Source organism: Wyeomyia smithii, chromosome 3, assembly GCF_029784165.1.
Source record: "Wyeomyia smithii strain HCP4-BCI-WySm-NY-G18 chromosome 3, ASM2978416v1, whole genome shotgun sequence".
Classification (NCBI taxonomy): domain Eukaryota; kingdom Metazoa; phylum Arthropoda; class Insecta; order Diptera; family Culicidae; genus Wyeomyia; species Wyeomyia smithii.
The window spans coordinates 77,767,718-77,785,996 of NC_073696.1; the positions used below are offsets into that span (position 1 = coordinate 77,767,718).

The window sequence follows — 18,279 nt, forward strand, 5'->3', positions numbered from 1 at the left end:
CCCGTATCTTATTGCGTTTGTAACATCAAGCGACTCGTTTGCTCGCTGTTGCGTGTTGCAACATGTTGCAACTTGGCAGCTGGGAGACGACGAAATTCTGTTCATACTGATTGATTGAATCGACTTCATATTAGCTCTGCATAGTTGAACTAACTGCTTTTGTGAATGCGTTCTAACAGGGCAGTTTATTATTCAATGTCGGTTATGCTGATCGCAGCCTTTGCGTTGCCCTTACAGCGGGGGGTTTACTAAATAAAGTAAAAATTAGACAACTACAACAGAATTTGATTGCATCCCGCACAGAATGTCTGCTTGTGTTGATGTCAGAAAATTATTAACCTTCAATTATTTTTTTATTTGCCTTGAAAAAAAGCATTTTGCGGTTCAAAATCGGTTACTAATTACAACCTTTGAGCTGCCCTAACATTAGGGGAATTAAGATACAAGGACAACATGCACTCTGGAAGCTATTTTACATTCAGTAAATTCGACGGGTGCGACAGATTTAAATTGCTAGGATGCAACACAGAATGCTTGCTTGCGTTGACAAAAATTATTAACTTTCAATGACTTGTTTATTTGCCTTCAAAAAGGCATTTTGATGTTCAAAATTGGATTTCCTGATGGAAATCTTCATGTTGCCCCAACACGGGGGGAATAATGGCTGTCTGGCGACACACGCTGAGAAAAACCGCGCTGCTCCTGAGACGTGGTGACCAACCACAGGGCTAGTGCTGCTGCTAAGGAAGGACGACTGCTGTTGTCGCTGTCTAGAACTATTATGAGCGGCTCCGGCTGAAGCAGGCTCTTATATAGGCCAAATAGCATGTTTTCAATTGCAAGGTATATGATCCTGTCGACCGTACTTGGGAAGCAAGCATATAACGACCAATCAGAGGTCGAATTTTTCGTTTTGACAAGGCTTGACTATTTTCAATAGTACAATAGTGTGAATAATAAAATTACAATTATCTTATTTTGGGAAGAATCTTAAAAGATTTTCCAATCTATTGCTGCAAGAACGAAGGAAATCCATCGAATGCTAACCGATTTATTAGCATTTGAAATTGGACATATTTTTCACTTTTTTCGGTTTTAGATTTTCATTTCACATCCCTATGTAGCCGAACTTCCTGAGAGAAGTATTCTACTTCAAAAAAACTTCCACCCTCCGAAAGATCCGGAATGACCTGGTCGTAGAGCGTCTCGGGGTTTCCTTTCTTGGTGGTTTATTTTACGCGGATTTTCTAATTAACGTGGTTTTTTTACGCGGATTATTGAGTTGACGCGGTTTTTTACACGATATTTTTTACGAGGTATGTATCCCCCGCGTGAAAAAAGCTGACTGTATCAAAAATGTAAACAGCAATGCAACAGCATCGAAAATCGTGCAGTTTATGTGATAATATAATTTTTTTTCCATCGGTACCCGTATTGTAGAGCATAAAATCAACGAAAACAAGATTAGTGATTTTTACCGTATCTTGGGTATACGAACAACGCTGCTCATGAGCAAAATTCAAACTAATTTGTAAACTGTTAATTTGATGACAAGGTTGCCAGATGATTTTGAAAAATGTCTGCAATTGCTCGAAAAACCGGAAGAATATGCTCGAGATCTGAAAAAAATCTATCCGTGATCCGAAAAAATTTCGCGCGCGCAGGCAAAAGTCTGCAAAAATCTGCACACATTTTAAATCTGCGCAAATATAAGCTCACAGACTCCCAAAGTCTGCGTTTTGCAGACAAATCTGCACATTTGGTATCCCTGGGATCATCCGACAGACTATGCACGGTAAATCAATTTTACTAATAATCACAGTTTCATGAGCATTAAAGTCATCAGATGGCACTGATCTCGGATTAGTAATCTTTGGTAAAATGTAGAGTGTAAAATAATTAATGGCAGTGATCGAAGTTAATAACACAGACAAACAAACGTATCACGAAATTTATTCTCGTGGATCAAAATAACGGTCAATTCAAATGTGTTTCAGTTGCACGAAATATTCCCGCCACAGCGATGGGAACGCTGATTCGCTTTTTCCTTTGAACTCAGTTGACAGTTTTCGCGCGCTGTACTGCAAAAAACAACAGAAAGGCTGAAAGTTCATCTCTTGCGGAATATGTCCAGCAGGTGTCGCACAAGTTATTCGGATCTACAATTTTCTTAGAATTTTGTATGGAGTGGTATGTGGTAATTACTTGTTTTATAACTTCAACAATGCTCTTCGAGAAGATGAAGATGTTAGATCAAATTTCTTCTTGAATAGATAAGATTATGTGTGTGTGCGTGTGTGGAACCTTTCTAGATCCCACTGTCTGGCAGTGATGTAGCGAAAAAAGACAGTTGCAATTATCTTTCATTTCTGCAACTATCTTTGTTTCGGGATCTAGAAGGTGTTAGCTCTACCGACCTTCCAAAGACCCTTTACAGAATGACTGAGTACTTGCAGTACATTCCGGAGTAATTTTCCAATCGGTAAGCCCCGCCTCAAAATAATATTAGAATCTTGCAGATTTTATTATTATTTTCAGACTTTCAATTCGTTTGATACATTTGTATCAAAAAAATTGACCCGTATTTAATAGCATGTTATATTTATTGACAATAGGATGCAGAAATTCAACTGTCGTACTGCACCAATATTAAACACAATCATAGCGAAATGCTATTCTGAAAAAGAACGCTCTCACCATTTAAAATCGATCCACATCCTATTCATTGATGCCCATCTGTCGAGTTTCATTCAGCCTGGATGAAGTTGCAAAAAAAAATTCGTAGGACATTCAGTATCCCTGGCTTCTGTTGCGAAAATCTCTCCTTATGGCGGCTTCGAGATCTTTCTAGAAGATCAGATGTTTTCTTCCTCAGTTTCAAGAAACACCACTTCAGTCCTAGCCTCATCTTCATGAACCGACCTGCATTGTAACACTTAAACACCTTTATTCTTGAATAGATAAGATTATTTCACTTAAACAAGATTGACATCCCAAATGCGAAACGGAGAAAGTTAGTAGATGTGTGAAAAACAATTGTAATCTCCCGTTGATTTCAACGCGCGTTGTATTGATTTGGTTCATGGGATTTGCATTTAACAATAACAAATTTGATAAGTAGTACAGTAAATCTCTTCACTTCAACGTTTTGATCGTGTAATTTTTAAGTACACACTAACAGATTAAATACTTTGAATTAATTTCTAATAGAATTAACGTTTGTATGATATATTTGAATAAACGAGTCTATTATCATAATTGATTATATCTTCTCCGTTTTTTTTTTTTTTGTTATTTGAAATATCAGTGTCCAAAATCTAACATGTAAGGCAGTGTAATTTTCAGCGTTCAAATTTATAAAAACTGAACCTAGGGATATATGACACTATAGATATATTGCGAAATATTCCTAATATTCAATATTACAATGTATTTATCGTTGTATTTTTGAGCACCCCCCCCCCCCCCCCTATCTAAATCATAGCTCATTGACGTTGGATTATCGTTGGAGGGATGTCAATTGACAGATAAACAATAATCAAAATATATCAACCAATATCTTGGAGCAAGACATTATTGGTATATTGCGAAATATTTCCAATATTTAATATTACGAAGTATTTATCGTTGCATTTTTGGACACCCCTCTAATTATTTCATAGCTCATTGACGTTATATTATCGTTTGAGGGTTGTCAATTGAAAGATAAACGATAAATATCAAAATATATCCACCGATATCGAGTAACATTATCGAAATATTTTTCATGAAAATAAAGGTGTCTAGCCCCTAGACCAATATCGTGTAATATTATTACGGGGATCGCATCGCTGTCAGATACCATACATTTGACGTGTTATTAACATCAATGGCACTGGCACCCGAAAAATGATCAGTTTAAATTTATCAAAGATAAATGGAACAAGATACCTAACTTCCAGATTTTTCATACATTTTGAACACGACCACTTTCCGACGGTTAGTGCTGCCATCTGATGACTTATCTTCTCATAAAATTGTCACTGTGAGCTAAACCGATTTACCGTGCATAGTCCGTCATCAATCGTTGAGCTGTTCAGAGTGAGGGTTTATATTGAGGGGTTATATTTATTTTCAAAGCCCATTCTACTAAAACTTAAAGTTTGATATGTCGCCAGCCAGGTAACATGGGAGTCACGTTTATAATTCTCGAGTGTCTTCATATATCACAGAAAATGTCCTCTAAAAATTGTTATTTGAATAGAGTAGATGATACTTCCGAAAGTAGCGAGGACATAAATTATGTACAACACTCTCATCAACGCTATATTGTCATATATAAACATATCATTTTCTCACATTTTCGGTTGTTGTAAAAAAGAACAGAATATACTTATCCGGTACATATTCATATAAATATGAAGCAAATGTTATGATTTGTGTAAAGTAGCCCAATAAACTTTAGCTTATGTGGTTGGTGTCAAGCAATGATAAGTTAAATTGAACTTTTTGTTACTAGTAGCTGAGCGCAATGACTTGATGTCGCTCTTAAGCCTGTATTACACTCTTTGATCAAGCGTCAAATATTTGGCACTTTTTGACAGATAAAAATTTGGTAAAAGATAATTGTTTGTCACTCTCCAATTTTAACATGGGGCAAACACGGGCAAACAACAACCATGATGTCAAATAAACTTGACCATTATGTCAGAAGGTCAAATATTTGACCATTAGACAAAGAGTGTACTACAGGCTTTAAAGAGGTAATGCCATCTGCCAATTGAATATGAGACGATTTCCAAGTGCTTCTAGAGCGGTATTATTTTTATTTTTATGATTGCCTTATCAACCTAGAAATTTCGCGTTTGGTGTTTGGTGGAAATATTTGTAGAAATTTTATCGTTAATTATAACCTTTATTGACCTAGGTAAGAGTGGAAAACTTGGCTGTAGAGTGTGCTCATAGCCGTTATCAGAAAGTTCTGAAGGTACGCTTAATTTTAAATGATGCGCCGATAGTAAACTAAACATTTGTACGCGTTATTATCATTTTTAAGATGGCAGCACCGTACAGTCGTCCACATGCAGAGTTGCCAATAAAATTTTTGATTTAACTTGAAAAAGGTTGAAGAAAAAACTGGAAAAAACTGGATTCCAAATAAATTTAAAAAAAGCAAAAAAAAGATTGTGAGTGTGCTTTTCTGTTATGGGGACTGAATCCAATAACATTTTTTATGAAGCAACTATCTTCATCTTATCTCTTTAGATAACTCTTTGCAAAAAATTACTCATTTTAATCAGAACTGTTTTGTTTCGGTCTTACATTTTGTTGATATTATGGACTGAAAAATTTCCTCTAACAGCAGCGCAATATTTACGTTTTGAAAATATTTTCGTAAATCAATCGGAGCTTCAGTGAATAAAAAACTGGATAAAACTGGCAAATATCTGAAAAACTGGAAGATTTTGGGAATAAACTGTTTGACTGGATCACTTGAAAAAAAACTGGAGGAATCCAGTTTAAACTGGAACATTGACAACCCTGTCCACATGGATACCAAAAAAAATGTTTCACCTTTCAGCAGTCATGTCTTGGCCTTGTCGTCAGTTGATTTTGACGTCAAGTATTGATGTTACAAGGTATAAATTAGTTTGACTTTTGCTCACGCGCAGCGACAATCATGTCCTATGAATTCTGCAAAAGTCAGGTGTCTTGTCCTAGTCATCTTTGCATTTATCGTATGTTGATTCGGCAAACCAACCAAATGTTGACTACAACTGTTAATAGCATATGAAATAGTTTTGAGCAATTTCTTAAAATTTTTGAAAGTTGTATGATATTCTAAATGACATTTAACACATTCATTGTATCCCCAAACTAAGTGAAGCAAATTGTGACGACAGAGAAAGTAGTTTTGGGATGAACGGTACAGAAAAGAGATGTTCGTAACGCTTAAAAGCTTCCATATCAGTTCCTTGAATATTATCGAAAAAATTTTCATGAAAAAAAGGTGTCTAGCCCCTAGAACTGAACATTCTTGTGTTGATCGTACACACTCACTTAATTTATTCTAAACTGAGTAAAATATCACTCTGTTTCGCTAAAAGTGTACGTACTCTACAGGACGTCTTTTGACAAAGACGAGCAATAACAAGACACACACCTTCGCAGTATATGATTACAAAATTTCAACCTCCCCCAACCCCCTCCGTAGAACGAACTTAAAACGTAGAATACCTGTGTTTGTGTGGTCCCCGTGGCTCTGTGGTTAACGATGTCTGTCGGCTAGCTCTCCCACACGGTTGTGATATCGAGTTCGATTCTCGATCGAGTCGAGGATCTTTTCGAGCTGGAAATTTTCTCGACTCAGCACTGGGGCATGGTGTATCGTTGTACTTATCCTACACATGCAAAATGTGCCAAAAAAAAAACAATATCGATAACGAAATCTCTCAACTAATCTAGTTGATCGAGACCGCTATTAGCCCCAAGGCTAAGCGTGCGATATTGTTGTTACCTGTGTTTGGAAATACAAGCGATTGTTTTTGTGCTAGAAGAACTTTCAGAAAATTGCAGAATTGTTTTAGCGTATTTCTAGTGTACATTTTTTTTTTTTTTTGAAAAGAAAAATCGGTCTTTTAAAAAAAGCTTCGTCGATTTTATTCCAACTCCTCTCCTACCGTGTCACAGTTTTTCGCAAAACAATGATACAGGGTTTGTATGTGGTATAAATTTCAGGCCGGTTTTATTTCGAACCTACCGTATTCACAAGAAAGAAAGCACCGGATGAACGAATCGTGAATAATATGTACTGTCATAAAAAATTCATCAAGCACATCGTTGAAAGAGTTTCGTGAAGTTCGGTGTTTCGTTTCGTCGTTGATTTGAAATATACGAAATATATTAAAGTCAAGAAAAATGGTGGCTTTTAATAGGCTTGGATCAGACAGAACAATTTCATTTCATGTGCATCTATATTCCATTTATTATGAAGAAATAAAACAAACGCCAAGGGGCTAGTTTTACTACCTTCCCTACATTAGTGTTCTACGCTTAGTTTTCTTAGCATCCAGATTCCAGGTATACGACAAGCCTTGTTTCACCGAAACGCCACCAGGTGGCGAGCATTATAGTATTGCTTTGCGATCACGAACAGACCAGCCCAAGCCCTTGTCCAACAAGGGCATCTATGTCATCATTAATCTTTGATTTAAATAATGTGCTATACCCGCCAAACAAAAGCCAACAGGAATTCTGTGAAAGAAAACAGCGAATGAAAATAAACCATAACAACACCCGCCTTTTCCGCTCAGGGAAGCTGACCATGATTTATAATATCTGCACCACTTTCAAAACTGGCATCATTGAACGTAACGCTCTTGCGTCAAAATCGCATGTTACCTTCACGTTATTTTCTCTCATTTCTCCCACGAGCACGAATACCAGTGAGAGAATAAAACTGACATGAAGGAAATTGTCAAAGCTGTGCGTGTAAATTTTTGTTCTTCAGCAAAATTTCCATAAAGACTGCTGGTAATATACCACGTTGTTTGCTACAATGGCTGATTTAGACGATTTTTTCGCTAAAAAAGACCGTAAAAAGTCGAAAACAAAGAAATTTGCAACGGCGGAAGAGTTGGCTAAGCGTATTGAAGATACGTCGAAGAAAAACACAGAAGTGAATAAGCGAAAGGTGACCCCGATCGTCGAAGGCATCGAAACGAAAAATCCCGAGCCGGTGGAAGAAGAGTGGAAGGAATTCGAGGAAGAAAGAAAAGATTACAGTGGTCTAAAGTTGGCACAATTGAATATTTCGGAAGAAGATCATAATCAAGCTAATTTTGGTGCAGACGAAGGTGGAGCAACCCCAGGTGAAACCGATGGCGAAAAAAGTAACGCAGAAAGTGCGGAACGGAAAGCTTCCGGAGCCTGGAAGAAGGTTGATTCGACTGATACCACAGAAAAACAGCAGCCACAACCGCAGGCACCACAGCAATATGTAGCTCCCGGGTTAAAAAATCTGCGTTTGAAGAGTAAGAAAGGTGCACCGGATTTGAAAAACGAAGAGTTTTTCCCTACATTAGGAGCAGATGTCTCAGATCCGACAAAAAGCAAAAAGGATTCAACTTTTGAGGAAGTGAAACATGGTGGCCGTGTCAGACCATCCGATATGCCATCAGCAGCGCCCCTTTCCGTAGGCAACCGGTTCACGTCGTTGAGTAATGACGCAAGCTAGAGCACCTTGTTTGGCCGCTAATGCCGCATGTTTTATTGCCCGATGGAGCCGGAACTTCTATCCAGTCTGGTCCCGATCAATTTTCCCTGGCGACGGTCGACTAGTGTGTTAGGTTTTGTGTCTATTTTTTCCAAATACAAAGTGGTGAAATATCCTAAAAATGTGCTCCTTAGAATGCTGTGTGTTGCAGATTGCAGAAGGGAAACTTATTTTACTAAGCTGCAAACATGTATTTCGTCCATGTCGAAAAGTTTCAATTCTTATCCGTAAACCAGATCTAAGCAGCTTTACAATGTCTATAATCTCAAAGCGCAGAAAAACAGTCGAAAGTGTTTGACATGGACGAAAAGAGTATACAATATGTACTGATACGATATAATTCCCTATGAAATGTTTTGTTGACGCTATCGATTAACAATGAATAAACTGTGGATTTATGGAAATTTGTTATTCGAAATTGTAGTCCAATAATTAATAAAACCTATTGCGACAAACACTCATTCAATTCAATAAACTGTTCTTATTTCTTGCAATGCACAGAGTTGCATTGGTTTTATATTTAATAAACACTTTAAAAACAGGCTGCACAGTTTTATGTTTTATATCACATAGTCGCTATGATGTCCCTTCATAGGTATAAATGAATTATGTCCTACACCGCTATAATTATATTAAAACACAATTATAATTCCCATTCTTTCCCTTTTTCGCACTTTCTGTGATAGATCCGATGTAAACATTGTTTTAGATACTGTAGCCACACGAATTTTGAAGAACCCTTATTCTTTTAAGATGAGTCATATTACTATTTTACAAAAACTATTATGTAACTGATAGAGATGGTGAGAAATAGGAACAGTAGTGCAATGTTATAACATTATTCGGAAAAAAATGAGGCATATTTTTTGTCATTACTGCTAAAATTGCGTTCTATTAAATCTATTATTTATAATGATATTTCAGCATTCAGCGAACGCTGCTCAAGAACCCATTGAGACAAGGCTTTTTGATGACCCCCGGCTATCCCAAGTACTACATCGGGGACAGCGTCTGCCGGTGGACACTGTATGCTAGGCAACAGCAGAAAATTAAGTTAACTATTTTAGATTTAGCATTACGGAGTAAGTACCTTGATATGCTTGTGGAGAGCGTTCGGTTAAACTTTATAACTTTCTTACGCAGTTGATGAACCGTGTAGGGATTACATTGAAATTAGGGACCTGAACACAAATCAAACCCTGTTCAGCAGTTGTTCAGAAAGCACTCGTCCGATTGAGGTCATCAGTCTACAAGAGCGGCTGGAAGTAAGTGTTATCTTGTTTTTTTTTTTGTCATATGTTATATTTATAATTATTATAATATATTTTCTCAATCAAGGTTAATGTGCGAACCACAACCAAAGTCGCCTATCCAAAACGAGGTGTGCTGATACACTATTCAGGTAGGAACATGTTTCAATGTTGGATTTTATCTAGAATTAGAAAGTACTATGCTGGTCAAGGAAGAACGGTATGAAATATTTGCAGAAGTGTTTGAAATATTTCAGGCAAAATCAAAAGCACGAAAAGCTCAACGTCACCTTTAGAGCTTTTGTGATCTATTAGTTCTGGGGGTGCTCATGATTGCATTTTACTGGAACGCAACTGTCAATAACTTTATTTACTGGAACGCAACTGTCAATAATTTATTAATTCTGTAGGGTTTAAACAGCGATATTTGAAATAGTAAGTATTGGTATTTATTGGCTCGGTAATTTTCGAAGTTTGAAAAATGCGGCCTAAAAATTAATTAAATATTTTGATTACATAACAATTAAAAATGACCTTGAATTTCTTAATCAATGTTGCAACTAAACCGTTTGCAACCTGATATAGAGATTTTTTTCTAATACCATTACTACTTGTCTAAATGGTTTCGTTTTTTATTAAAGGTAGATTAGTATTTTTAGCATTCTAATAAATTGCATTTATCTTATACATTGATACAATTTATTTAATTTATATTTTCAATTTGAAGACATTTAACCAGCTGTGAAGACATCTTGGTGCACAAAGACAAAGTTAAGACATTTGAAGTGTGTGAAGACCAGGGGCCTATAAACGTCAACATTTTGCCTACCAATCATAAATTCATCACGGCGGTAATATTTAATTTCAAATGCTTACAAAACTTATCTTATTCATTGAAAGTGCACATTGTACTGAAAACAAATGTTGAGCTTTTGTTTTTTCGCATCTAAAACGACATTTACTCGAGAATAAATCTACCGACCAAATTGGGACGTTTACTCTATTTCACTTGTTTTAGGACAAACCAACCAAATAGTGGGTACCAGAAACGCTGGTACCAGAATCAACGAGTGGTAGATGGAAAATGTATGGAGTTTGATAGCCACAAGAGCCCCCTGGTGAAGACATCCGCAATTCGAAGAGATGGTGACCTTTTCTGTTTTGCTGGACATCTTCCAGTTCGCCGTTAATTATTCCAGCCTCCAGGCGGTTTTCGGTGCCCATCTTGCGTGAGAAGGCATGTGAAGACATTTTTTCGCGGAGCGTGAAAACATTTGAAAAATATTACCTACCATCCCTGCTGTTAACCTTAATCACAGAAAAGATATGCAACTTCGAACTCTGCAGCAAATCGGTGCCCAAGCTTCTGCATTCATTTTTTGCTGTTCCATCCTACATTGATTTTACAGTGCATCGTTCGAACAGTTCGTTCCAATAGTTTGAACATGCACCAAAAAAGTATTTTTTTTTTTGCTTTAAAACTAAGCAAAAAGGTGATCTTAAATAGTTGAATCTATCAAAATCAAGGTAAGACAGGATCGCATTCAAGAGATCTTTAAAGTGGAAATTCAGTAACAATTCACAATCAACATCAATTGAACAAATTAACTTAAAAATCTTTCAACCATTCGAACATTGTCTAACAAATTTTCTTGGATCATACACCTCACGACTGTTAAAACTATTTTAACCTGTTAGTTGATTTACTTGAATGTTTTCGTTGATATTGGAAACCGAATTTCTCGATCAACGACAATATTTTTTTCTCGTACCGTTTTTTATACCTAACATTGCTAGAAATTCATATCAGACGCGCTGTACCAGCACTGCTTGCGACATTAGGTACAATGTAAAAAAATGATTGTCGTTGGTCAAGATATTCAGTTTTCAACTTGGGCAGCAATGAAAATCATTAAAAATATATTTACATAAAAACCGTTGCACGTATGCAGGTGGTACTGTACGTTTATCATGAAAAGGCACCCTCGCTATACCAGTACTGGAGAGAACAAAGGATTCTCTCGATGAAAAAGCGGCGAGAGCTCATACAGCCACTTTGTTGAATGAATGGAATATAAGCGTAATGAAATTTCGAGTGTAAAATGCGTTCTCTCCACCGCTAGATGTCGATACTTAAAATTAAGAGATTTTGTCTCGTTATTTGGTTCTTCAGTTGAACAGATGTGCCTTAATTCAAAAGTTATGTTCGATGTTGTAGTCTTCATGGCTTTAAGGCAGTGGTTCCCAACCGGGGGTCCGCGGCCGGCAAGGGGGTTGCGAGGCTCATCTAGGAGGGCCATGAAGCTCATGGTAAATTTGATAATGGAAATCTACGCAGGAATAGAGAAGCGAAATTGCGATTTACGATGCAAGAAAGAGATGCCAGATAGCTCCAGGTGGGCTCAGCGTATGAAGAAATTCACTATAAGTGTTTACCTTTTTCAGTGGATAGTATTTTTTATAATTTCTGATTGTTGAATTTTGAGAATATTCACACATTCAACACCTCAAGAAATGGGACACTTGAACATAGTTATACATGTTTACTGTTAGCAGCATCTCTAAAAAATCTATAAATTTATCGATCAAAGTTCAGTTTCGAACATTTTCTTTGCCTCAGTGCGCTGAATGTTATTTTAAAAAAATCCAATATCTCGCCCCTAAGTAAGTTATTGATACTTTTAATGTTTGCTATTTTACCTGATAAAATATATATAAATTAACATGCTTTTATCAATTTTATACATAAAAATTATTGTACGTTTTCAATTTTCAAAAAATTGAAGATGGCACCCATAGAAACAATCAGGGCCGGATTTAGACGTTAAAGGGCCCGGGTCAAATTTGTTTGTGAGGCCCTCTTTGCTTAAAATATTTAGAGGTAACATTCTGAAAAGTGACGAGCAAAATAAAGGTCGCCCCAGGACTGGGGGGGCCCCTAAAATCGGGAGGCCCGGGGCATTCCCCCCCCCTTGAATTCGGGTGTGGAAACAATCAAAATTCTACAATAGCTAGTTTGGTGCGGAAATCATATCAAAAATTTATAAGAACTCAGACCACAAGGAAACAAGCCATTTAATTTCTATAGATAGAATAAGACAATCACACGAAATTATAAAAACTAAGAAAAAACAATCAGTTGATAGAGTTAAAAATATCAATTATTGAATACGCGTCAAATGAACCAAAACTCTTCAACATCTTGTGTGGGTCATTCATCGTGCGACGCCTGTCTGTAGTCTGTGACACCCATCTGTAAAACGTTTAAATTGTCATGCAGCTTACAATGGTTCACTTTCCTGCTTTGTTTTCTTCTGTCATCCTTTTCTAGCACTCGGCTGTGAGTTGCCGACACCGACACCGCCGCATATGACGCTGGTCCGTCGAAGCGAGCGTCGCGTGAAGTACGTCTGTGATCCTTTATACGTGTTCCCCGACACAGCTGAACCCAGTCGCGAGCTAGTCTGCACCAGCAAGCAAACGTGGAATCGACCGTTACCAGCTTGCGTAGGTAAGTCATCGAACTGCAGGAGCAGCTAATAAAATATAATATAAATTACTATATCTGGTGCACGCCAAATCACTAATTTGACTCATAAATCATGAAGCAGCTCCATGGTAACTCGTTTGACATTTAGTTTTATTGGTGCACGCTATCAGTATTATCGTTTTCGCAATAATTGCGAGTGCAAAATATCAGTGCAAGTGTTTACCAACAATCAATCATTTTTCATTCGTGTCGAGATTCAAGAACGACTTAAATATAAATTTGGTTCAATACATGCACCGGTCGCGACTCGATAAGAATAAAAACGTTCAGTTTTATGCGGGGTGCTTTCCGCCTGTCGAATGCAATCTGTTTTTATTGGCCAGAATAGCTAAAAAAGGGTACGCCGCCGATGTGGTTGTGCAATGTGCAAGGCTGTTGCCTTGAATTACACATATCAATGAACAATTTAAAAGGAACGAGTGAAACATGACGAATACCGAAGGGTTCCAGAAAGGAGAAAGGACACTAGCTGTGATGAATGAATTTTAACAACAAATGTACCCACAATAAAAAAGCAACAGCTGTGTCTTATGTTTCACGAGAGTGCTGGAAAATAGTGCGATTTTAGTAAAAAAAATACGATTTTAGTAGGAATCTGCTGTTAGGTTTGTTTCTTGCATGCTCGCAATAAAATTGAAAGTGTTTCACAAACAAGTTGAAAGGTTCATCTTCTGTACGCAATCTAATTCTATTTTATAATTAGATATGAAAAAATATTTGACCATGTAACTCGTTTCTTTAGATATTTTATCAGCTAACATAAAGAAAACATTTGTGCTCTTATTTAAAAATTGTGACGAAAGTTTTCAGATAAGCCGATTTCCAGCTTGCTTCGTGAGAAATCTGCAAAACATATGTTGTTTACTTGCTGTTGCAGTTTCGTGTTCTGTACCTACCCAGTCTCGCATTTGCTTGCATGTAACGGTGTTTCTCATGGTATCGTTAAGTAGAAGAATCTAGCTTATGTTTTTTTATCGTAGGTACATCAAAAACATTTTATAATAATAGGAAATTGTGAGAAATGTTAAATATACAAATTCCTTTTCGGAAGCTCAGTGTTGAAGTGTGATGCAGTATATATTTTATTCGTTCACATACACATTGCGTTCATACAGTCACTGCAACACAAAGTCACAAAGACGCAATCAGATTTAAGTAAAATATTTTTCAACAAGTATCTAGTTGTTCATTCACAACTTAACTTTATTCGAAAATTGCTAGATAAACCAGGAAACGATACAATGAAAGATTGTTGAGACCTCTAGGTGAGATGATAAACATTAAAGCATTTTGACGGCGCTTGGCTGACGACAATTCGACGTATTTAGACTAAACTGCACGGAAGATTATAATTAGAACAGCTGACTGCTTTTCACGCCGTGGTAGTACTACCCGTAATTGCATAACAGCCACAAAAGTCAGTACGAAGAATCAATTTGACAATGTCTTGTGAAATAGTTTTCGAACTTCTAGTGTCAAAAGTAAATCAATAATGGCACTTATGAGAATGTGTTACCCGGAGAATGACATTTATTTATGACATTCTTATTTATTTAATTTTATATTTTAAACCTCGTTCGACTTTTAAACAAATATTTCTGCTTAGCCACTTCATGACAACATATCGTTTCCACGTGATAAACGTTTGTGTTTTGTTTCCCAAATATGAAGTAGCTTCGGTTTACTTTTTCACTTCTCGGTGGATACGTTAACTATGAAAATTAAAGATTGAATTTTCAAATTCCAATACGCTTAATCAATGCATTCTTGACTCATACATATAATTTAAACGAAACCGTTGCGTTGAGTTGTGTTGAGCTGTTTTCGCAAACAGCAGTTGTGCGCTCATCGTCGTCCGCTAACTTAACATCAGCCATTTGACTCAAAAACTCATGTTCATTATCAGAAGCAACCTCGAAGAACAAGAACAACGCGTGACAAGAAGAACGCGTGCCAATTCAGTTAGTACGCCGATAAGCGGTTTGAAATTTCTTAGAACTAATAGGTACCTTTCATGCGCAGACAGTTCAAAATATATCTTTTTTACTTCATAGAGTTGATCATCAACTTAAATTCCAAATATTGGGTCACCAATTTCTGTGATTAATTTGATTAGAGATCTGATTGAAAATTAATATTTTAATGAACATTGTGTTGCTTAATAAATAAAAAATAGCTTCTACCTTCTAGAAAATTCCGCTACAAAAATCAGTCTTTAGTTGAGCCGCGTTGGGCAACTCTCAATCAGTTGCTTACACAGATTCAGTTGCAACTTGATGTTTTTTTCTATAAATACAAGAATCTTTCTACATTTGAAGATACATTAAACACACGTGTTATATTTATCGTACGCACATTGAACTGTTGCCCATGTATTGGCTAAACTTTGATTCATGATCTTCCTGATGAATACGAATGTCGTTTGATACCAGCATCCAATTCATTTTTGACGCCTGGTACAATTTATTGAATTATCCCAGAGATAGATTCGTCTGTCTACATTCAAAAGGGGGAAAGATTCTTCACAGCTTGCGACGGTGCTTTTGTTGATCAGTTTGTTCGGTGGAACGAGACAAATTTTAATTGAATGATTGCGATCGTCGATCTTAATCGAGACAACAATCCAGTCAGCTCGTGTGACCTTATAATTAACAAATTCAGTTGTAACCCAAATATATAGAGTTTCGAATCAATGATTACCAGATGCTACTGTATGGAACGTATTTCCCATAAACTAAATGCACATCTATCGCGTTATTTAGTGGTAATGTGTGAATTTATAATGATAACAGTTTAGCACATAGATTATGAGCCGTATTACAAAAGCTTCGGCGAACAACACGTCTCATTTGGAATATGTATCGAGTCTACTCGATTGTTGTACTAGGATCCTAAAATCAGCAGTAAAAGATCGAAAGCTTGCTTTCGCAGTTGAATTTTGCACTCGTAAGCACATTTTTAAAATGTTGGGATTCATGGCAACTGAAAAACTATATCAAAATCAGTGAAGTAAACTTTGTTCTTCAATTTAGAGGGTGATTTAGATAAAATTTAACTCAAGTTTTTTTTATTTATTGCAGAAAAACGTGCCACCGAAGGCAGTGGACTAGTATCTCATTACGAGCAAAAACGTAAGGCCAGCGATTCCGACATGTCTGACAAACAAGCGGATACTGTTTACGGTAAATACTACCTTGTAGGATTTCCCACAACACAGACTTTGGTTAGCCTTGCTTCTATTTTTTTAGATATTTTGATTCCGTCGATGGTAATCGCTGCCCTGTTTATTGTTAACGGCATCGTCTTCGCAGTCATAATGCGCTACAGAAACAAAAGAAAACAACGCCTTGAACTAGACAGTAAGGAACTAGCCGAATTGTAAAGTCCTTGTTTCTTGGGAAAATAAAACGAAATAGAAAAGCAATCGAGCAACCACGAAAAGCATGCAAAAATACTCAGCAGAAATAATACACCTTACAAATATGAGGCCATTACCAAACAAGAGAAAGTAACCAACACCACCGTTGCCAGAATGCCATAATACCTTGAAAAAGAAGCTGCCGTGCCATCCACCCGCACATTACAATCGCAATTTGCTACATTGATAGAGTGAAATAGCAAGACATGTACGTCCCAACTCGCTGTTCGTGCTTATACATTTTGCAGCCGCTTATTTGTAACATAATACAAATGATGCTTTTTCAAGGCCAAGGATTAAGCCATTCTTATCTCGATCCAAAGAGTAGTTCGCAAAAGCTCAGTCAAAAGATTCTGACGTTCCCTGAAAGATTAAAACATACCCACATAGTCATATCATCAACTCATCACTATCATCACGGTCGACGAAGCGTTATCACCAGGGATGAGAAAACCTAAACATTATCATCGCCTGTTAGGCATTGTCACAGTTCAATTATTGTATTGTCTGATTGTCTCAAAGATGGATTTAGTGACAAGTTAAGAGGCAATCATTCAGTTCAAGAGCACGGAGTATGATCTCTGTATAAAGTGAAAATTATAGATCAATAAATTAGAAACTAAACCAAAAGAGTAGTATCTCTATACACACACACATACCAAAATGGTAAATATTTTGCACGCTGTAAAGTCATATACAAAAAGAAAAAAAACCTTATAATATTGAAACAGAAGCTAATCGAAAAAATTTAACATATATTTATACATATGAAAAGCCGCTGCAATTTTTCGAAAACTTGTTTTCCAACACGTCCTAGTTCACACAAATCTACAAACATTTCGTTTTTTTTCCTCTAGGGGAATATCAAAAATTGGAAACTAGTTACAAACGTTTAGGTCAAAGACAAGCAAATATTTTCTAAATTTTTACAAACACGTATAAAACAACATCGATAAAAAATTACGATAGCATACGCTTTTGCTTATTATATGCAACCATTTACACGCGAGGATGGCCAAAACGAACGGTGTACCATTTGTATGTGTTTCTTTTTCGTTTGTGTGGATAGTCGGATTGGTTTCACAACAAAACTAATATCAGAGGGTACAGGTATTTGCGGAGAAGTTTTTTTAACCACTTTGTAGCTCAGAGACTAATTGAAAGCAACAGCCAAAGATTAGATGTTATCGAATGCGCCTACACAGCTTTTAGGAGGAAAATGTGGGTAGGAAAAAAACGTACTGCGTGCTTTATTCGCTATATATTATAGGATACTTGTTGAACTGAGAAAGTAAAAAAAACTGATAAGGATAAAGAGCGAAACTTTAAGCATTTCCGCGGCCAAGCGATTTGTGATCGAATATAAACATTGCAAACTGATGATGGGATAGGCTTATTTTGATTATTTAGTGAGCCCCAATGCGTACACAGTAGCGCAAAACTAAAGAGGAAAAATACACAAATAACACAACTAAGTACGTAATAGTGCAGCCTACATGTCGTAACGTTCGTATCTAGATTTATTTGGAGATGTATCATTTGACTGTTTCAAGATCCCGAGCAATTAATGAGGACGGCTTCTTTCATGATTTTTGGGAAACTTACATACTATTATTTTTCAAACTACAATATTGTACTTCCAAGATGAAATAAAATGAATTGAAAATACTTTCTGCTGGATTTGTGTTATAAACCGAAGTATCCGAATATTGTTTTGCTCTATGCGATTTGGACAGTAGAGATGGTCGGGTTTAAAGTTTTTCAAACCCGCACCCGACCCGAACCCGAATTTTTTTTGAAGTAGAAT

The 18,279-nt window shown here is 36.6% G+C and overlaps 2 protein-coding genes across 2 annotated transcripts in view; both read left to right on the top strand.

Moving 5' to 3' along the window:
* LOC129731601 (uncharacterized) overlaps nt 1–18,140 on the top strand; it is a 148,023-nt gene extending 129,883 nt beyond the window's left edge. The window contains exons 7-12 of the mRNA XM_055691715.1: nt 9,179–9,336; nt 9,398–9,519; nt 9,593–9,656; nt 12,836–13,015; nt 16,135–16,236; nt 16,303–18,140. Of these exons, the coding sequence (XP_055547690.1) occupies nt 9,179–9,336; nt 9,398–9,519; nt 9,593–9,656; nt 12,836–13,015; nt 16,135–16,236; nt 16,303–16,436 (760 nt within the window). The 3' untranslated portion in view covers nt 16,437–18,140. The remainder of the gene's footprint in view (nt 1–9,178; nt 9,337–9,397; nt 9,520–9,592; nt 9,657–12,835; nt 13,016–16,134; nt 16,237–16,302) is intronic.
* On the top strand, nt 7,423–8,796 carry LOC129731607 (protein CDV3 homolog). Its single transcript, XM_055691727.1, has one exon. It carries the CDS (start codon nt 7,538–7,540, stop codon nt 8,213–8,215), a length of 678 nt encoding a protein of 225 aa, XP_055547702.1. The 5' UTR covers nt 7,423–7,537; the 3' UTR covers nt 8,216–8,796.
* Nucleotides 18,141–18,279: the final 139 nt, after the last annotated feature.

Excerpts from the sequence above, each read along its gene's own strand:
- LOC129731607 (XM_055691727.1), top strand. The coding sequence starts at position 7,538 with ATGGCTGATTTAGACGATTTTTTCGCTAAAAAAGACCGTAAAAAGTCG.